Genomic DNA, 19,709 nt, shown 5'->3' with positions numbered 1-19,709 from the left:
CGTGAAGCCGAGAAATGTGGGAGGCAGGAGCACCAGCCAGAGGGGGCAGCAGTACTCCATCAGGCTACAGACAAAAGCTTTGTAAGTGGTCAGGAGCTCAGGGGGGCCGAGGAAGGACTTAGCACGACGGAGGATTCCCAGTCGGCGACTGACTTTGGAGGCGAGGTTTGAAATGTGACTTTTCTAGGAAAGGTCATGGCAGATGGTGAGACCAAGAAGCTTGAAAGAAAAGACTTCTTCCAGAGGATTGTTGAGAAAGTGGATGTGGGGGGTTTTCTAAACGGTCCTTTCGAAGAGACATAGTGAGAGTGTGAGATTTGTCAGGATTGAAAGACATGTTCCACGTGTTGGACCAGTTTGTGATTTTATCCAGATCTGCAGTGAGCGAAGAAGCTGCTGCTTGCCGGTCTGAGGGATGACAGATGGTACGGCAGAGGGTGGAGTCGTCGGCAAAGAGATATAGAGGATTTTCCAGAGAGTCGGAGAGATCATTGATGAAAACCAGAAAAAGAACAGGGCCCAGAATGCTACCTTGAGGAACTCCAGCCTGGACAGGAAGAGGGGATGAAAGAACTCCATTTAGGGTCACACGTTGACTGCAACAGGAGAGTAAGTCTACGAGCCATGAGTGGAGATGGCCTTGGATACCATGGGAAGAGTTTGGTGAGCAGGGCAGGGTGCCAGACTGTGTCAAAAGCACGTGATATGTCCCGGGATACGGCTCGGATTTCCTGTCCGGCATTGAGGACTCCATCCATTGTTGGGAGAGCAGAAGCAGCATATCCAGGATAGAGTGACCTGCTCTGAAACGAAATTGATGATCAGAAATCAAGCCATTGGAGAAGAGGAAGGATAAGATGTCTGAAGCGATGATGGATTCCATAACCTTGCTGATGATTGGGAGAAGGCTGATTGGTCTGTAGTTGCAGGGATCTGTTTTTCAACCTTTTTGTGCAGGGCAGTGATGTTTGCAGATTTCTAAGCAGATGGCAGATGACCTTGAGCAAATGAGAGGGTGAATAGAACAGAGAGAGGGTGAGCAAGAGCAGAAGAGCAGGCTTTGAAGACACGTGGGCTGATGCCGTCTGGACCTGTTGCAGAATCTGACTTGAGGTTTGACAGCAAGCTCTCCACCTTGTCAGGAGAAAAGGACACAGAGTCCAGGGACAGTTGGGTGCGACTGGGTAAGGTGGGTAGACAAAGTGATGGGTTTTGGACACAATATTTAGCTGCAAACACCGAGTTTAGACATTCAGCATTATCACGTGCGGTATCAGCAGTGCGGCCATTTGAGGTAAGGGAGGGGATGGAGGGGGAACATATACCAGAAACAGATTTGATTAGACGCCACCAGGATTTTGAGGAGGGAGAGAGGTTTGAGAGTTCAGACTTGAGCTGAGAAAGATGTTGTTTTCTGGCTCTCCTGAGGGTAGATACACACTTGTTCCGAGCTTTATGGAAGGAACTAAGATTGCCCTCAGTTGGGTTTGCTTTCCATGAGGCAAAGGCAAGTTGTTTCAGGACAACTGGCTCACCACAAGCTTCAGTAAACCAAGGGCGGGAGGAAGGGTAGGACAACTGAAAACGAGAGGGGATAAATCTGTGCATGAGGGAGAGCAAGTTTCTTTGAAAGAATTCCCAGGATGAGTTAATGTTTGAGAAAGTGGCGATAGGAGACCAGTCTATAAGTTTGATGGCTGCTTGGAGACCCTGCCAGTCGGCTTGAGTTAAATGCCAGACTCGACGGCGGTGAGGTGGTTCTCTGATAATAGCCAGAGAGATTTCCACTTTGACAAGGACGTGGTCAGAAGAACCGATTGGAGCGGAGGAAGAGCAGCAGATATTGTCAGGGAAGTTTGTCAAAATCAGATCTAGAAGAGATGGAGTACCAGAAGGATCCAGAAGAGAGTATTGGTGGAGATCCAGGTAGGGAAGTTGACTGATTGAGTCAGTCCCAATGAGTCGCAGAAAGCTTTTGTTGAGGTGCCATGACAGGTGAGAGAGGTACCCACACCTAGCCAACTGGCATGATGACAATTGAAGTCGCTATATAAGAGGAAGAGAGAGTTTGGATGAGAAGATAGAAGATGGTCCATGTTTTCGGATAGTGAGGTGTTGATGGAGTCATCACGGTTAGGTGGACGGCACAGTACACATATAAACATGAGGTGGGAGTGGAGGGGAAGCCGTAGCCAGAGGTATTCCTGGGGGTGTGGGGGAGTGAGGGCAGTGCATGGAGTGTGAGGAATAGAGTCTTTGATGAAGAGAGCAACTCCTCCACCAGGACGAGGCTCAGGTCTGTCATACCGGAGGAGGGAGTAACCAGGGAGAGATACTTGGGAGTCAGACACGTCTTGGGGGAGGAAAGTATCTGTTTGCAGATTATGTCTGGTTTGTCAGTGGCAACCTGTATGGAAAGATCTGAAAGGTTTGAGCGAAGGTTCCCGGATATTTGAGGTCCACACTTTTAATGAAGAGGTAGGGGAGGAGGCTTTGGGTGCAGGGGGTGGGGGAGGGGGAAGGTAGGACAAGGGATGAGGAGGGGAGGTAAGGAGGGTTGTTGAAAGAGTGTGGGGTATTGCAGAATAGCTAGGGGAGGGGGCCGGATGAGGAAGAGAAAAGGCTCTGTGGTGCTGGGGGAGAGTGGGGACAAGAGAGGGGGAAGAAGGCAGTTGAGGATTTTGAGGAGGTGGAATGAAGAGATGGAGGTGAGAGGGCAGTGGAAGGAAGCAGCTTTGTGGATGAGAGGGGGGCAACTTTGAGAAGGATGAGTGAGGGGGATGAAAGGTGGGACAAAGGTGATGGGGGAATTTTGGAGAGAGGTGCGAGGGAGGCTTGGAGGGAGAAGAGTGGGATGGTTGCTTTGAGAGTGAGAATGAGGGGTGAGAGGGGTGAGTTGGCACTGAAGTTAGAAAAAAAGAATGGTTGATGAAAAGCGAACATTCATAGCAAACTGGGGTTTTTTTAAGTTTTAGGTCAGAGATGCGATTTAACACAATTCTTGATGGATGCAATACAGGCGAATTCAGAGAATGGAGAGAAGAAACGCTGTAACAGTTGGATTTTTTAGGCAAGGAATGAAGGAAAGGTCGAAATGAGAGCAGTCAGTTAAAATAGCAGAACAGTCGTGCATTATGAAACAGTAAAAAGTACCACATGTGTGAGAGAGGAAGATGATGCATTATAAGATCGTTTTTGTTATTATTATTAATGTTTGAGAGAGTTTTCAACAGATTAGTTCATGGAAGTGTTGTAGAAAAAAATCGAGGAAGAAGAGGAGGAAGATTAAGAGGAAGAAGAAGAGGCAATGAAGAAGAAGAAGAAGAAGAAGAAGAAGAAGAAGAAGAAGAAGAAGAAGAAGAAGAAGAAGAAGAAGCAGAATAAGGAGAAAGGTGGTGGATTTTTATATATTTTTTTATTTTAAGATAGGAAATAGAGAGATTCGTTGGGAGAAATGGGGGACGTTTGGAAAGTGGGGAAGATAGAAATTGAAGGTAATGGGGAGAAAAAACAAATAAAACGGTGGTACATCGAGGGGAACCGGTGGGCCTCAGCTTCGGCCTCAAGCATCAAGCATAGGCCTCAAACACCCGGTAAGACAATGTCACCAAAAACTCACAAAATAGCACGATTTTTGAAACAAATCCGAACTAGGAACACACAGTAACATGTCCGTGAGAAAAATAAACAGTTAAAACGGGACAAATAGCGACCGGAAACTTATCTTTGAGATCGTCAGCAGAGAGCTCCTAAGGAGACCTCTCGACGCTCCAAACCCGGAACCGGCGATCCGTCCACATTATATCGATCAAAACCAAATAATCAGCCTTGATTCGTTTTTTTTCTTCTTCAATTTGCTAAATAAAATGAAAGATGCTGCAAAGCATTACAAGACGTTGTACATGTTGATCCCACTTGAGATTATTTTGGATGATAACACCAAGGAGTTTGAGAGAAGAAACGACTTCTAGTGGGATATCATCTACGTCCAAGTGAGCAGGAGATGTTGAATTGTGTTGAAATCAAATCTGCATGAATTTACACTTCACTGTGTTCAGCTTCATATCATTATTACATCACTCAGTAAGCCTGGTGTTGGCTTAATGGTTAGGGTGGCAGGCTTGGAATCCTAGGGTCCTGAGTTCAAATCCCATTCGGCTTTTGAGTTAATACCAGGTGGGGTTGACTCGGCCTGTCATCCTTCCATGGTCGGCAAAATGAGTGCCAGCATGCTGGTATCCTGTGTCTGAGTGGCGACCTGTCCAGGATTGTGTCCAATAGCCAAGGAGACTGCTTAGGCAGCACCAACGCTCTGCTCAGAGTATGGTCCCAATGGATGGATGGATGGATGGATACAGTCTGACATCTTTCATTACTCTCGAAACTCTCTGCCTATGGTGAACTCCAAGCATCCAAGGCCAACTCCACACATGGCTTCCTGACTCCCTCTACTCTCGTGAGCAACATGTGGCACTTAACGGAATCCTTTCATCTCCTCTCCCTGTCAGGGCGAGAGTGCCCCAAGGCAGTGTTCTGTTCCTGATCTTCATCAATCATTTCTCTGACACAAGAAAATCCTCTTTATATATTTGCTGACAACTCCACCTTCTGCCCTGACATCCCTCATCCTTCAGCAAAGAAGTCAAAAGGCCTCCTTTCTTCATAATCCTCTTCTGGAAGTTCAGTCACTCAAACTCCTGTGTCTCACTATCAGCCATGATCTTTCTTGGGCAAACCACATTTCAAGGTTGGCCTTCAAAGCCAGTCACTGATTGAACATCCCCATCTCTGGTCTCTCTGTCTTCCAATGCCTCCTTTCTAGTCTTGTACCCTCTGGCCTCTCCATGCTTTGTCTCTCCCAGCTTTCTGCAGGTCGCATGTGGTCCATCAGCAATCCCCTTCTGGTGAAACTCCAAAAATCCAGAATGACTGCTCACCTCCACTCATTTGTTCCTCTTTTTTTCCCCACCCATGGAAGCTATTTGCACATTCTCTTCAATCTCATTCTTCCCTCCAAGTCTTTAAGACAGCCGTTCACCACCATCTAAGATAATCCACCATGCAAAAGCACGATCTTTTCTACGCCCGTTGATCTACCCCCTCAACACGACACCAAGCCCACCTCCTTCCAAATTTCCAGTTTTTCCTTCCTGAGTGTTTACTTCTGCATCCATCTTGACCACCCCGTGTATTCCCCCATGCCCCTTATTCATCCCCACACCCACTATTTGTCCATTTCTCCATCTATTTTGTCCCTTGGTCCTGTCGTTGTGTTGGCATGTCACCCTCCTCTTTCTGCTGTTCCTTCTGTACAGTTGCATCCCGATCCATTCAGTGTTCCAGCTCTTCCATGAGCCTTGACTGTATCCAAAAAACCTCTATGGTTGCCATCAAGCAAATGCACAAGATTGTACACAACTTAACTACCCTTCATGTTGATATAGCGTTAGCGATCAATGCCATGTTGTGTATTAATCATCACCCAATCAGCAAGAAATTCCTCAAATACTCATGCAATTACAGGTGTGACAGAGATGGAGTGAAGCTGATTGTAACAAATAATCGGGGTACTCGTGGAACTCGGAATACTCATGCAGTTTTCCAAATTTGGGGAAAACATCCAGATCTGTCATACAGTAAACCCTCCAATATAGTGGGTTTCTACCAATTGCAGGCAACCGATTTTGTTCCAATTTCATTTTCGTGTGTTTTTTTATATCCAGGCCAATCACGTTGTTTTTTAACGAGTCATTGTTTGCATCTATGTGTACGATTACCTCTCTTTACGAGCGCATTCTTGTCTCTCGCACACCGCTAATTGCAGTAACCAGACCAGCAAACAGGAATTAAGCTCAATCTAATAATGAATCATCATCAAACAGGAAATGACATTTGGATATCCTATAGTACTACATCTACAAGATCTAGTAGACACACAACAGTTAATAATGATGCTAAAATGTAAAATGATGGACAAAATTAATCGTGCCAACAGACAGAGAAAGGTTATGAGATTGTGCGAAGAAATCGAGTTGTTCGATATGTCGGCAAGAAGTGAAAATGCGGCATCTGTGGGCCGCCATTACGGGATCAATGAATCAACTGTGTGTAAACCTGAGTCAAATATCCGAACAAGGGTTCCTGCCAGCAAAGCGCAAAAGGTTCATTCCCGTCCCATGATCATCATATTGAAAGGATGGAAAAAAAACCCCTTAATGTTTGGATTGAGGACCAAACAGATAAAAATGTCTTTGAGTGAACAGGTGTATGGGAGAACACATTGTGTATTTACTCGGAGTTTGAGTGGAGCGGTTTAAGGGAGAAACCATTGTATATTTACCAACATTTCCACGAGGCAACCGGGACCAAAGGCTCCAGCTCAACCATGGCTCATGGAACTAAATGAGGCGAAGGGATTTGTGTCGGAGCAGGTTTTTAATGCCGAAGAGAGAAGGTTATTTTGGATACCGGGCGTCGTGGCGTGCGCCTGTAATCCGTCTACTCGGAGGCTTGGGTTGGAGGATCGCTTGAGGACGGGAGCTCTGCGCTGGGCCACGCTATGAGAGGGTGTAGGGCAGCCCAGAATCATGGTGAGACCCAATCCTTATCCCTGTGTCGTAAGAGGCGACCAGGGTTGCGTCAGGAAGGGCATCCGGCATAAAACCTGTGCCAAATCAGTATGCGGATCATAATGGATGATCCGCTGTGGCGACCCCTAACGGGAGCAGCCGAAAGAAGAACAACACACAACAGATAAGGTTATTTTGGAAGAGGATGCCATCTCATACCTTCCTCTCCAAGCATGGCTGATCTGCTCTGGATTAAGGTGGCCAAGGATCGTTTTACCATTCTTATGTGTGGAATGCAGCAGGTGACTTCGTCGTGATTCAGATGGTCCAACATGAATCGCAAATTCTACATCCACATCTTTCCAACTTCCACCCTCCCCCCCCCCACCCCTCCAACAGCATCATCATCTCCAAGCTAAGTCTTATGTTTTCTATTTACGGCAGAGTACAGTACGAACTAGGACACAATATATTTACCATCACCCATCTCGCTGTTTTGGAATATATTTTAAAGGTAAAAGTTGTGTTTTTATTTAATTTACACTGTATTTATTGCATTACATGTTTATTTCAATGTCAATGTGCATTATATATCTATATATTTTTTTTTTTACGTGTTTATTTTTATTCTAATGTGTTTATTTATGGCTACCGTCGATCTTCCTCTCAATTTTATTAAAGTCCAGGAACCAAACCCTCCTTTTTCCATTGGCCCTTAGTTTCCATGATCGCAGTTTTAACCATCACAGCATTTTTCAGGAACATAACCCCCACAATATTGGAGGGTTTACTCTATTTTGATTAGATTTTCATAGATTTCTATTTTTCTTTCCTATCTCGGCAATTCCTCGTTTAATTTTAACAAACCCGTAATCAATATTTCTTCCATTTCACCCCCATTAAATTGCTATTTATAACTACTCTCTTTCCACTCTTACTTCCACTCCTCATTACCATCAATTTTTATAGTCATGATTTCCATCATTTTGCACTTTCACTTTTCCTGAGTTCTCACTTGGAAGTTGTGTCGAAACACCTGAAGGAGCAGCAATAGTTACTGGCATTTTCCCACTCGTTGGAACGATGTCTGCACAATGAGCTGGAGAGCCAGATAATCCCTCTGACCCTTTGACATCTGACCGCTGCAGAGGATTTGCAATTGGTCTGTCACTGTAAAAAGCACCATAGACATCTGGATAACCATTATGCATTTAATTAGTGACCAAATATCAATGTAGATCTGATTGGCAGGAATGCAAGAGATATCTTTTGCTGACTACCAAAAAGGTCCCAGAGTTTACCTTCCCAACTGCTGGATTTGCCTGTCCCTCCGACCTGGGTCAATGCCATACAAGGATTGGTCTTGATGCCGAGTCTGCCTCTGCTGCTCATTCAGCCACAATTCTCCCTCCAGACCCTCACCTACCTGGAGGGATTAAAAAAACAAAAACAACAGATATTATTTGTGAAAGAGGTAGAGGTAACCCAACAATAATGTTTCAACTGCTTATCTATCGTACACAGGAATTCTATCGTTTACAGGAATTAAAATTGTCAGTTTGAAATTCTGCAATTACCAGTGATATCAAAACATTAAGAATCACAGTTTGTATTTTTTGTATGCACTGTCGAGGCTCATATGAAAGCGAACACACACAACGTACAACAAGGGGAGCAGGAGACAAGGGGGGTGGGGGAGGGACGTAAAAAACCGTGAAGAACAGAAACATGAGGAGATCTGTGGCAGTGAGAGGGATGGGGTGGGGTACATGGGGTAAACAAGATGGACGCTACAGGGACTTTCAGGTCCTTACACAATAGGGACTTTCAGGAAGGACAGCAGGGAATTTGAAGGAGGTGGGTTTGGGGAGGGTTATCGGGATTATTAAAGATCGTGGTTTTGGATGGGGGAAGAGAAGAGATGGTGGTGAACAGCTGTTTTGAAGACTTGGAGGGAAGAGTGGGATTGAAGAGAGTGTGGAAGGTGGTTCCACAGGCAGGAAAAAAAGAGGAATAAATGAGTGGAAGTGAGCAGTGGTTCTGGATTTAGGCAGTTTGACGAGGATGGGGTTGCTGGTGGATCGTGTGCGTCCTTTGGCTGATCGGGGGGACCCCCCCCCCACCCCCTCCCTCCCGAAAGCTCCCTCTGGAGACTCCCTCAGACCCCGATTTTTTTGTTCGTGCCTTGAAAAAACTGGTACATACAGGGTGATTAAGGTTGTGGTAAAGTTTCATCTAAATCGTATGTGTAGTTTCAGAGAAGAAGTTGCAAGTATTTGTGGAGAGATGGATCGACAGACAGATTGAGGGCACGCAATCCTATAAGCTCCCTGGAACTATATTCCAGGTGAGCTAATAAGAGGGAGGGAGCCCAAGTATCCGAAAAAACTATCAAAAGATACAGGACAAACCCCAGAGGCATATAGTGATAAAGTGACATCGATGGCCATCATCCATGGATTAAAACACTTTGAAGCAATTTTTCAAATGGATGATGAAGATGAAGATGAACACGAAGATGAAGACGAAGACGAAGACGATTATTATTATTATTATTATTATTATTATTATTATTATTATTATTATGTTTCCCAGTTCATGCAGACTGGTAAACCTATTGTTTTTGTTCAGATTATTATTAGCCCGCGTTGGACTGAGTACGAAAGAGGGGGCTTATGGATTTGGTCTCGATTTTCGTGTCTGTGCACGAGTCCACAACCATATCTCGGACATGTATGGACCGATTGTATTTGTACTTGGCACAAAGACAACACATGATGGCATACATATGCACTCATTATTTTTTCAACATCAGATCCAAGATGCCCGACTGGAAGTCATTTTAGTTGTAAAAAAAAAACACACGGTGTTGAACATGTCCTCAACCATTTCTCAGACATGCATTTACCGATGTTGTTTAAACTTGACACTGATAAGGAATGATGGATTACGTATACACGCCATTTTTTTTTTTACTTCAGATCCAAGATGCTCGACTGATGGCCATTTTGTGACTTAAACGTGTCCCCAACCATTTCTCCAAGTTCATGGTCCGATTTTGTTCAAAGTTGGCGCAAGCACAGGTCTTGGTGGCGTACATGTGCCCCTCACTTTATTATGCAATCTGTTAAAAGATGACCGACTGGTAGACTGGCGACCATTTTAGTATGGCGACATAAATATGGCCTAACCCTTTAACTCCATCAAGCAAAAATAATAAACCAACGGGTGCGATGACATTTTATGTCTTTTTTAAATTGTTGCTTGCAAAATTGAAGATTTTTCAAGTATATTGGTTCGTCCATTTTGTCTGTCTGTCTGTTTATCGTCAACAGGTCAAAATTCTAAACCGATTGTCATGAAACTTTACCAACTTGTGGAGGTAGTCTCAACTGAGAAGCCTATTGATTTTGAGGTCAAAAGACAAAGGTCCATCTTGAGGTCGAATTTCTAAAATCGACATTTTTCATCCGATTGACTTGAAATTTGAAAAAAGATTTGCATAGTCCATTACTGAATTGGGAAACCCACTATTTTTGAGGTCAAAGGTCAACCCAAGGTCAAACGTCTAAAATCATCAATTTTTATCTGAAAAATCGTCAATTTTCATCCGATTGACTTGAGAATTAAACAGGATTTGCACAGTCCATCACTGAATTTGGAAACCAACTATTTTTGAGATCAAAAGGTCAAAGGTCAAACTTCTAAAATCAATTTTCAACTGACAAATTGTCAATTTACATCCTATTTACTTGAGCTTTGATCAACATTGGCAATTTTAATCGTAATGAAATGGACAATTTGATGTATCCATGGTAACCTTTGGAGAAGGGAGGGGGTGGATTGTGCAAGTATCGCGCTTTGCACGACGGCTTGTTATTGTTGATTATTCTTCCATTTGACTTTCACGGATTTTTTTCCCCTTGTAAATGTATTTTCTCGGCAACCATCCTTGTCCACCAAGTTTTGTCCGAATCCGTCCACGACTTTTTGAGATATGCTGCACACAGACAAACAAATGAAAAATCACCCATAGAGTGACAACTTGGCAAAATGGAATGGCACTCAGTGGAGCCCGTACCTCCGCCAGGCTGAACAGTTTAAATTTTGTATCCCACTGATGGGTTGGATCTGAATCCAGACCTCAACCAAAATCAAATCGGCTTGTTCTTGTCGCTTTACCAACTCATCCACATAGCTTTGTCGTAACTCCTCCACAACTTTTAGAGATATCATGCTCTACATACTTTTGGGCCCCATCTCTCAATGGTGAAGATTGACTTTAAAAAATTCTCGTATCTGGATTCAAATTCAAATCTTCACCAAAATCGAATCAATTAATCCTTTTCACGCACCCAAACTGTCCACAAATTTTCTGTGGAATCCATCCATAACCTTTTGAGATATTGTGCTCTCTATCGTTTTTGGCTCCGTTTCTCATTGGTGAAGAATCACTGGAAAAATTGTCGAATGCAGATCTGGATTCAAATCTTCACCAAAATCGAATCAATTAGTCCTTTTCACACATCCAACCTGTCCACAACTTTTTGAGATATCACGCAATATCGTTTTTGCCCCATCGCTCAATGGTGAAGAATCAGTTAAAAATTAAGTAATTCTCGTATCCAGATATAGATTCAGATCTTCACCAAAATTGAATCAATTCTTCCTAGTGGCACTCACAACCTGTCTACCAAGTTTTGTGTGAATCCATCCATAACTTTTTGAGATATTGTGCTATCTATAGTTTTTGATCCTATTTCTCACAACGGTGAAGAATAACTTGAAAAATTCTCAGATCCGGATCCGGAATCAGATCTTCACAAAAATTAAGCGTTGCTGTCCTTGGCTGGTCACCTAAACACACACAAAAAATTCAGAACGATTGTTTGAAAACTGTGGCCAAAAATCATGTGACAAACAAACAGACAAATAGACAAAGACAGACAGACAAACACAACAGATGAACATACTTGGTGAATAATTTTTTTTCACCAAGTAACAAACAGACAAGGAAACAGAGAGGGGTGAAAACATAACCTCGTTCACCTTCGGTGGAGGAGGTAACAAATACCACATAACGACGAACGAATTATCATGAAATATTGCACGGGATACAACAGAAACACTTAGTCGAATGACACAACATAAAACATAATGAATCCGGTTTGGAAAACTCAGTTTTATTGAGCTGGAAACGAGCAGCTTAAGATTTCACCACATGCAAAAAAACCCGACCCAGAAGTTCCTCATTACTTGCTAATAAAATGTGAATTTAAAAAAGCCCAACCACAAAGTGAATCAACATTGAATGATGTTCATTTCTGCAACAAATTAGTCCTTAAAAATAATTGTACTCACAAGGGCAAAGCTATGTAAAAACATAGACATGAATCTCAGTTTTTTCGGTTGACAAGTTGATTATTAATTAATTATCAATTCAAAAACTTATGGAAAACTTCATCGTTTCAATGGAGCGAACAGAAGAGCTTAAAGGTATTGTAATCGCCCTTGAACTGTCCAGTCTGGGTTCAATTCCTGATGCTGTATTTAAACTGTCAGACTGGTGTTTCGAAGGCAGGGCGTGTACCACTTCATCAATGAGTGCACCACCAGTTGGGTGGGATATCGAGCCGGGGACTTGTCTGCAAACATTTGCTGCTGGTGGACTTTGAATATCCCATGGCATCCCACGTGAGTAAGCCATTGTGTGCTCACATGCTCGACACATTGTTGCCATAATAAAATTAGTCATCACTCCATAAGCAGCATTGCTACGCTACCAGAATTGATGTAAACTAGCAACCAAGTGCTGTGCATGAATGAATAACTTCAAAACAAGATTTGATATATAAAATAAATAAAGTGATAGTAAAATAAATGTTTGGTGAAAAATAAGAAATTACTGTACCATGGTCAAAAAAAACAAAAACGGAATTGGTGTAGCAGTTCTCTAACATTCTGATTTATTGCAATTTTCTGCTACATACAAGTGAAAATGCATTTAAGCAGGACATCTAAATTGTTGAGATACATTGTTGTTGAGATTGTTGAGACATACATTGTTGAGAAAAAAGCAGTTAAATGACGTATTGTGAAGGCTACATTTTCTCTCACATGGAGCGACCAACTGCCTGACACCGCTTTTGAAAAGTGGAAATATTAGCTGGGACATGAATCACCTGGATGTTTCTCGATTGTTGGTAACCCTCGCCATTACTCCAAGGAACACCGCCATAGGTCCACGTATCACCCAAGTTGCGGACCCGGTACCGCCCAGTGACATCATCCATCACACCTGTGCCATCTGTGAAGGTGGGTGCACCTGGCCGAGAGTGAGCATCTCTATACTGTAGAGGACAGAAATACCATCATGATGGATTATGTACATAATTGCAATAATAAGAGTGAAAATTAATTCTCACGTTGCATTAATCAAGGAGAGGAAATGGTTCTGAGTCCTACATTTACCTGTGTTTGCGTAGGCCCGATCAAGCATCCTGTTCTGTCATCCCTACGTGGTTCCACCGTAAGTGGTCGTTCCAGGTGGCTGCGCATGTCTGGCTGCAAGTGTAGCATGGACACAAAGCGTTGACGAGATTCGGCATCCATCTCACTGAACAGTGCTTCGGAACTTGCACGCAAGTTCTGCCTCCGTATCTCGTTTGCACGTTGTTCCCAGACAGAGTGTGCCCTTCGTCCACTGCCATCACGAGACCTATGGAGTGAGAATCAGAGCACTTTAGGCTTCTGTAAGACCAAAGGGAAATTAAAAAAAAATAGGACCACTGGACCTGAAGATTATCTGGGCCCTGGCCGAATGTTGAAACCCAAATTTGGTTGCATTCTGACTGGTGGGTCTGGAGAGGAAGATCTTTGAAGGAAATTACGCGATTTTCACAAAAATTTAAAAGTCAACCATTTTGACACACTTCCGATCACATACTCATATTCCAATTGTACAAACAGGTAATGCACAAAAAATGGAAACACCAGGGAAATGAAGGGCACCAAGAATATTGAATGTAATGGCTTCCACACAGGTGTGACCCATGTGTTAAATTGAGCACATAACATCCCAGCATGCTCGGGGTCATGTGTAAAAATGCTTGAGAGGCTTGGTTGCCTCTGATTATGGCGAGCATGGCTACAAGAGGACAAAACCTCAGTGATGAGTTTTTGGCTTTCTTACCAGCTTGTTAACCTCGTTGTGTTTTTTCCACTAATTTTTATTCCCCCACCCCACCCCCCATCTCATCTATTTGTTTCTCTTATTGGTCTCCCACCGGTTTAACCGGAGGGGACTATAGGTTTGCTTTCTATCCGTCTGTCCGTCCCTCCTGTGGTTTCTCAGATTTTTTCCCCATACACTTTAACATATTCAACTGAAACTTGATGCATGTTTTTATCATGATAAGTTACAGAAGAGGTTTGAGTTTCAGGGTGTTTCGTCAATTTTTCGCACAGTTATGCCCTCTTTAGACTTAGAAAATATCACATGATACATGGGTCAGTGTTCAGCTACCCTGACTCCACCCCACTGCTTTACACCCATTGACTGGACAGCTGGCCTGACTCCACCCCAATAAATATATATATATATATATATATATATATATATATATATATATATATATATATATATATATATATATATATATATATATATATATATATATATATATATATATACAGTGGGGAGAACAAGTATTTGATACACTGCCGATTTTGCAGGTTTTCCCACTTACAAAGCACGTAGAGGTCTGTAATTTTTATCATAGGTACACTTCAACTGTGAAAGACAGAATCTAAAACAAAAATCCTGAAAATCACATTGTATGATATTTAAATAATTAATTTGCATTTTATTGCATGAAATAAGTATTTGATCACCCACCAACGAATAAGAATTCCGGCTCTCACAGACCTGTTAGTTTTGTCTTTAAGAAGCCCTCCCATTCTCCACTCATTACCTGTATTAACTGCACCTGTTTGAACTTGTTATCTGCATAAAAGACAGCTGTCCACACTCAATCAATCAGACTCCAACCTCTCCACAATGGGCAAGACCAGCGAGCTGTCTAAGGACATCAGGGACAAAATTGTAGACTTGCACAAGGCTGGGATAAGCTACAGGACAATAGGCAAGCAGCTTGGTGAGAAGGCAACAACTGTTGGCGTAATTATTAGAACATGGAAGAAGTTCAAGATAATAGTCAATCTCCCTCAGTCTGGGGCTCCATGCAAGATATCACCTCGTGGAGCCTCAATGATCATGAGAAAGGTGAGGGATCAGCCCAGAACTGCACGGCAGGACCAGGTCAATGACCTGAAGAGAGCTGGGATCACAGTATCAAAGAAAACCAGAAGTAACACACTACGCCGTCATGGATTAAAATCCTGCAGCACACGCAAGGTCCCTCTGCTCAAGCCAGCGCATGTCCAGGCCCGTCTGAAGTTTGCCAATGACCATCTGGATGTCCAGAGGAGGAATGGGAGAAGGTCATGTGGTCTGATGAGACCAAAATCCAAAATAGAGCTTTTTGGTTTAAACTCCACTCGCCGTGTTTGGAGGAAGAATAAGGATGAGTACAACCCCAAGAACACCATCCCGACCGTGAAGCATGGAGGTGGAAACATCATTCTTTGGGGATGCTTTTCTACAAAGGGGACAGGACGACTGCACCGTATTGAGGGGAGGATGGATGGGGCCATGTATCGCAAGATCTTGGCCAACAACCACCTTCACTCAACAAGAGCATTGAAGATGGGCGTGGCTGGGTCTTCCAGCATGACAACGACCTGAAATACACAGCCAGGGCAACTAAGGAGTGACTCCATAAGAAGCATCTCAAGGTCCTGGAGTGGCCAAGCCAGTCTCCAGACCTGAAGCCAATAGAAAATCTTTGGAGGGAGCTGAAAGTCTGTGTTGCCCAGCGACAGCCCCGAGACCTGAAGGATCTGGAGAAGATCTGTATGGAGGAGTGGGCCAAAATCCCTGCTGCAGTCTGTGCAAACCTGGTTAAGAACTATAGGAAACGTCTGATCTCTGTAATTGCAAACAAAGGTTTCTGTACCAAATATTAAGTTCTGTTTTTCTGATGTATCAAATACTTATTTCATGCAATAAAATGCAAATTAATTATTTAAAAATCATACAATGTGATTTTCAAGATTTTTGTTTTAGATTCCGTCTTTCACAGTTGAAGTGTACCTATGATAAAAATTACAGACCTCTCCGTGCTTTGTAAGTGGGAAAACCTGCAAAATCGGCAGTGTATCAAATACTCGTTCTCCCCACTGTATGCATAAATGTATAAATAAATAAACATATAAATATAAATGAACATATAAATAAACATAAATATATAAATATAAATGCAAAAATATAGAAATATATAAATAATTGACACCTCCCAAACTCCTTGAGCTGAAGACGATGCATAAAGCAACCCAAGAAGGCCTACACAAGGTAAGCGCTTTGCTGCTTTAAACACTTCCCAGAGTTCCTCCACAGCAATATAAAGACGTTCACACAGAACACATGTGAAAATCCCAATGCTATATACTCCCTCAGCTGCCGGACCGGTTTCATCAGTTATTGGCGAATCATCAGTGACAGTGCAGACAGCAGTGCATACCAATGAGGCTCCCAAGCATGTACAATGTGCAAACGTAAAAAGCAGTCAATATATAAATAATAAAGAAAGACCCACCCATATCTCTCACCTGTGAATGGGCAGAATAGCCAATCAGCTCTCACCTAATCAACTAAACCTAATCAACTACATCTGCCAGATTCCAGCCTTGCTGAAGCACCCCCAGATCATCACCGATCCTCCACCAAATTTCATAGTGGATGCGAGACTGTGGCTTGTAGGCCTCTCCAGGTCTCCGTCTAACCATTAGACAACCAGGTGTTGGGCAAAGCTGAAAAGGTGGCTCGGATTGTATAAATAATTGATACCTCCCACACTCCTCCATGTGAAGAAGCTGCATAAAGCAATCCAAGAAGGCATACACAAGGTAATCCAAGAAGGCCGACACAACCCAAGAAGGCCTACAAAGCTTGTGGTGTCTTTTCTCGATTGGTAAAACTTAGTACAGACTAGCGATAGGAAGGAAGTTTTACTCCAACTGTTTTGCTCCATTAAATAGCCAGCGCTGACAAATGTTGAAACCCAAATTTGGTTGCATTCTGACTGGTAGGTCTGGAGAGGAAGATCTTAGAAGAGAATTGAAGGAAATATTTATGATTGGATACTCTGTTCCGCTCAGCAGAAAATCCGAGTGCACACTGAGGATACGAGCCTCAGTTAGTTGAGCTATGTCACCCCCAGGAAAACGGTGTTCGATGGAGCAAAACTGGGAGATTTGGCTGTCTGACTGATGTTCGTGGACTGGGATGAGTTTTAGGAGTTTCCCCTCATGGCGAACCCCGAACCCCAGGACGGAATAATACATATATATATATATATATATATATATATATATATATATATATATATATATATATATATATATATATATATATATATATATATATACAGTACACTGGGCGTAAGTCGTCATCATCGGGACCGAGAAAAAAGTGACGACTTAGAAATGTGACGACTTACGCATATGCGAACATTCATGATGACTGTGGGGTGAAGGATGAAGTCGCGCGTGGCCTGGACACGTATGTGTGAGAGCCGGCTATTGTACCAAAAGGAAAACACAATCCTCGGGGCATAGGTGGGGGTTCATTGGTGAGTTGGAAAGTGATCAAGCAAAGATGGAATTAATGAATCAGTTTATCAAAAGTAAAGATAATGAACAACTGTAAGACAACTCATATACCATCGGTGATGGTATGGTGACAAATTACATGACACACAGTCATCGTGGTAATGATTACCACTCAATGCCTATGTGTGAGTGAGTGCGGTAATGTACAAAACAAGCCAATATAAAACCATGATCGGACTTCAACACGAAGCTCGATTGATCCTTTACTCCTTCGCGAAGTAATCCGTTATGTTTGACTGCCTCAAACTCTTGGGCATCTGGTGCATGAGAAAGGACTCAAACCGGTCATTGTATTCCATGATGTTGTCTGGGCAATCCTCCACCATAAGACAGTATCGGCGCATCACATCCAGACAGTATCGGCGAATCCACGCTGCCTGATTCGCCGCACCTCTTGACCTTGCCGATTCCCCACCTCACTTTGAATCTGTCTATCCAGTGCATCGACAAGGTCTCGGCATCATCATGCCCGAGGTCCACAGCGAATTTACGTGCCTTCAGCAGCAACATTTCACCGTCCAACCAAATATTTGGCTGAGCCGACATTTGCCGAAACCAGATGATGAGCGCGTCATCGACATCTTCAAAGGACACACATTTCATGCGTTTCACACTTATCACCGGCCTCGTGATCCTCTCCACTTGTCCAAATATCTTGCCCTTATTCTTCAAGATATCGTTCAATGTCTGCCGTTTGATGCCCAACTTCTCAGCAATGGCTGTTTTCTTCATCAGTGGGTTTGCCTCGCAAAACTGGATAATGTCGTATATTTCTTGGTAGGTTTTAGTTGTAAGCTTACGCTTTGTCGCCATTGTCCTGCCTGCAGTGCGATCAACGTGTGTACGCAGTTATAAATAGCCTATCACTGACAGTGTAAACCAATGAGCGAGCATCACGATTCCATGAAATCGGGCTTCTCACGAGGTAGCAGTTCCGTGTGACGAGTTAAGAGTGGTAATTTACTTGAGTTTCCATTACGCGGGAACGGACAACATCTGACAACTTAGAGGAAGTGACGACTTAGAGATGACGACTTAGAGGGATGACCCTTTATTCATAGGGACTTAACATGAGATAAATTTGGGACTTTTTGACACTGCCGACTTAGGCGAAGTGACGAGTTACACGCTGCCGACTTACGCCTAGTCTACTGTATGTATATATATATATATATATATATATATATATATATATATATATATATATATATATATATATATACATACATATCTGGAAAAAATTAAGAGAGCACTGCAAAATTATCAGTTTTTCTGGTTTTACTATTTATAGGTACTAGTAGGTGCCCGTACGTGCGTGGCTGTACGAGCAAAAAAAAAAAAATTTCAAACCACAAGCCAGAAACAACAACCACACAGGCTGTTCCTTCGCTCTCGCGTGCCCAAATGTGCGTGGCCCGGAAGTTCGCATATCGCAGTTACGATTATTCGCAATTTACTTTTAATGGCAAATTATTCAATTAGCGCAAACGTATTTTGCCTTTTCGCAATGTCATCGGAAGGAAAAACACAAAGACAAGAGAATAGGGGGGAAAAAAGAAGAAAATAAAATAACCTACGTGCAAAAACAAAAAACAAAAAAAAACACAAAAAACAAACAAAAAACAGAAAAAACAAAAAATAATTTCAAACAACCACAGGCCATTCCTTCGCTCTCGTAAATGACGACTGGATTGGGGCATTGTGTTCATCTATAAATGCGCATAAGAAATCGAGAAATTATTAGAATACACGAAGTCATCACTTTCCAGAAGTCCATACATTGCAACCCGAAATGGGGAACGCGGCTGAGGTTCTCCTTCCCATCGGCCACGCCCACGCAGCAACGTGTCTTGTCATTGGTTGGTAAATAAATGGCCATAACTTGGGAAGCACTTGTCCGATTAATATCAAACCTTGAAAAGGCACATACTCAGGTCCCCAGCAACATCCCTGGCAAGTTTCCATTAGATCGGACCAGTGGTTGTCGAGAAACAGCGGTCACACACACACACACACACACACACACACACACACTGCTGGTTTTTTCTATAAACACAACATTTTTGTTCTATTCTATAAACTACTGCCAACTTTTCTCCCAAATTCCGAATAAAAATATTGTCATTTAGAGCATTTATTTTCAGAAAATGGCAACTGGTCAAAATAACAACAAAGATTCAGTGTTTGCACACCTCAAATAATACAAACAAAACAAGTTCATATTCATTTTTAAACGACACAATACTAATGTTTTAACTTTGGAAGAGTTCAGAAATCAATATTTTGTGGAATAACCCTGATTTTCAATCACAGCTTTCATGCGTCTTGGCATGCTCTCCACCAGTCTTT

At 42.7% G+C, this 19,709-nt stretch overlaps 1 protein-coding gene across 3 annotated transcripts in view; it reads right to left on the bottom strand.

Annotated features, from left to right (window-relative positions):
* LOC147013644 (voltage-dependent P/Q-type calcium channel subunit alpha-1A-like) overlaps positions 1 to 19,709 on the bottom strand; it is a 316,279-nt gene that overhangs the window by 159,776 nt on the left and 136,794 nt on the right. For all 3 annotated transcript variants that reach the window (XM_085855714.1, XM_085855712.1, XM_085855713.1), the window contains exons 18-21: positions 13,041 to 13,287; positions 12,752 to 12,919; positions 7,871 to 7,995; positions 7,585 to 7,739 (exon numbers count right to left, since the gene is read on the bottom strand). In XM_085855714.1, the coding sequence (XP_085711840.1) occupies positions 7,585 to 7,739; positions 7,871 to 7,995; positions 12,752 to 12,919; positions 13,041 to 13,287 (695 nt within the window). The remainder of the gene's footprint in view (positions 1 to 7,584; positions 7,740 to 7,870; positions 7,996 to 12,751; positions 12,920 to 13,040; positions 13,288 to 19,709) is intronic.

This window comes from Eptatretus burgeri, chromosome 14 (genome assembly GCF_056783735.1).
Source record: "Eptatretus burgeri isolate ZD-2024b chromosome 14, Ebu_testis_v1, whole genome shotgun sequence".
NCBI lineage: Eukaryota > Metazoa > Chordata > Myxini > Myxiniformes > Myxinidae > Eptatretus > Eptatretus burgeri.
The sequence above is the reverse complement of the archived record's forward strand: the minus strand, read 5'-3'. Positions and strand labels throughout refer to the sequence as shown.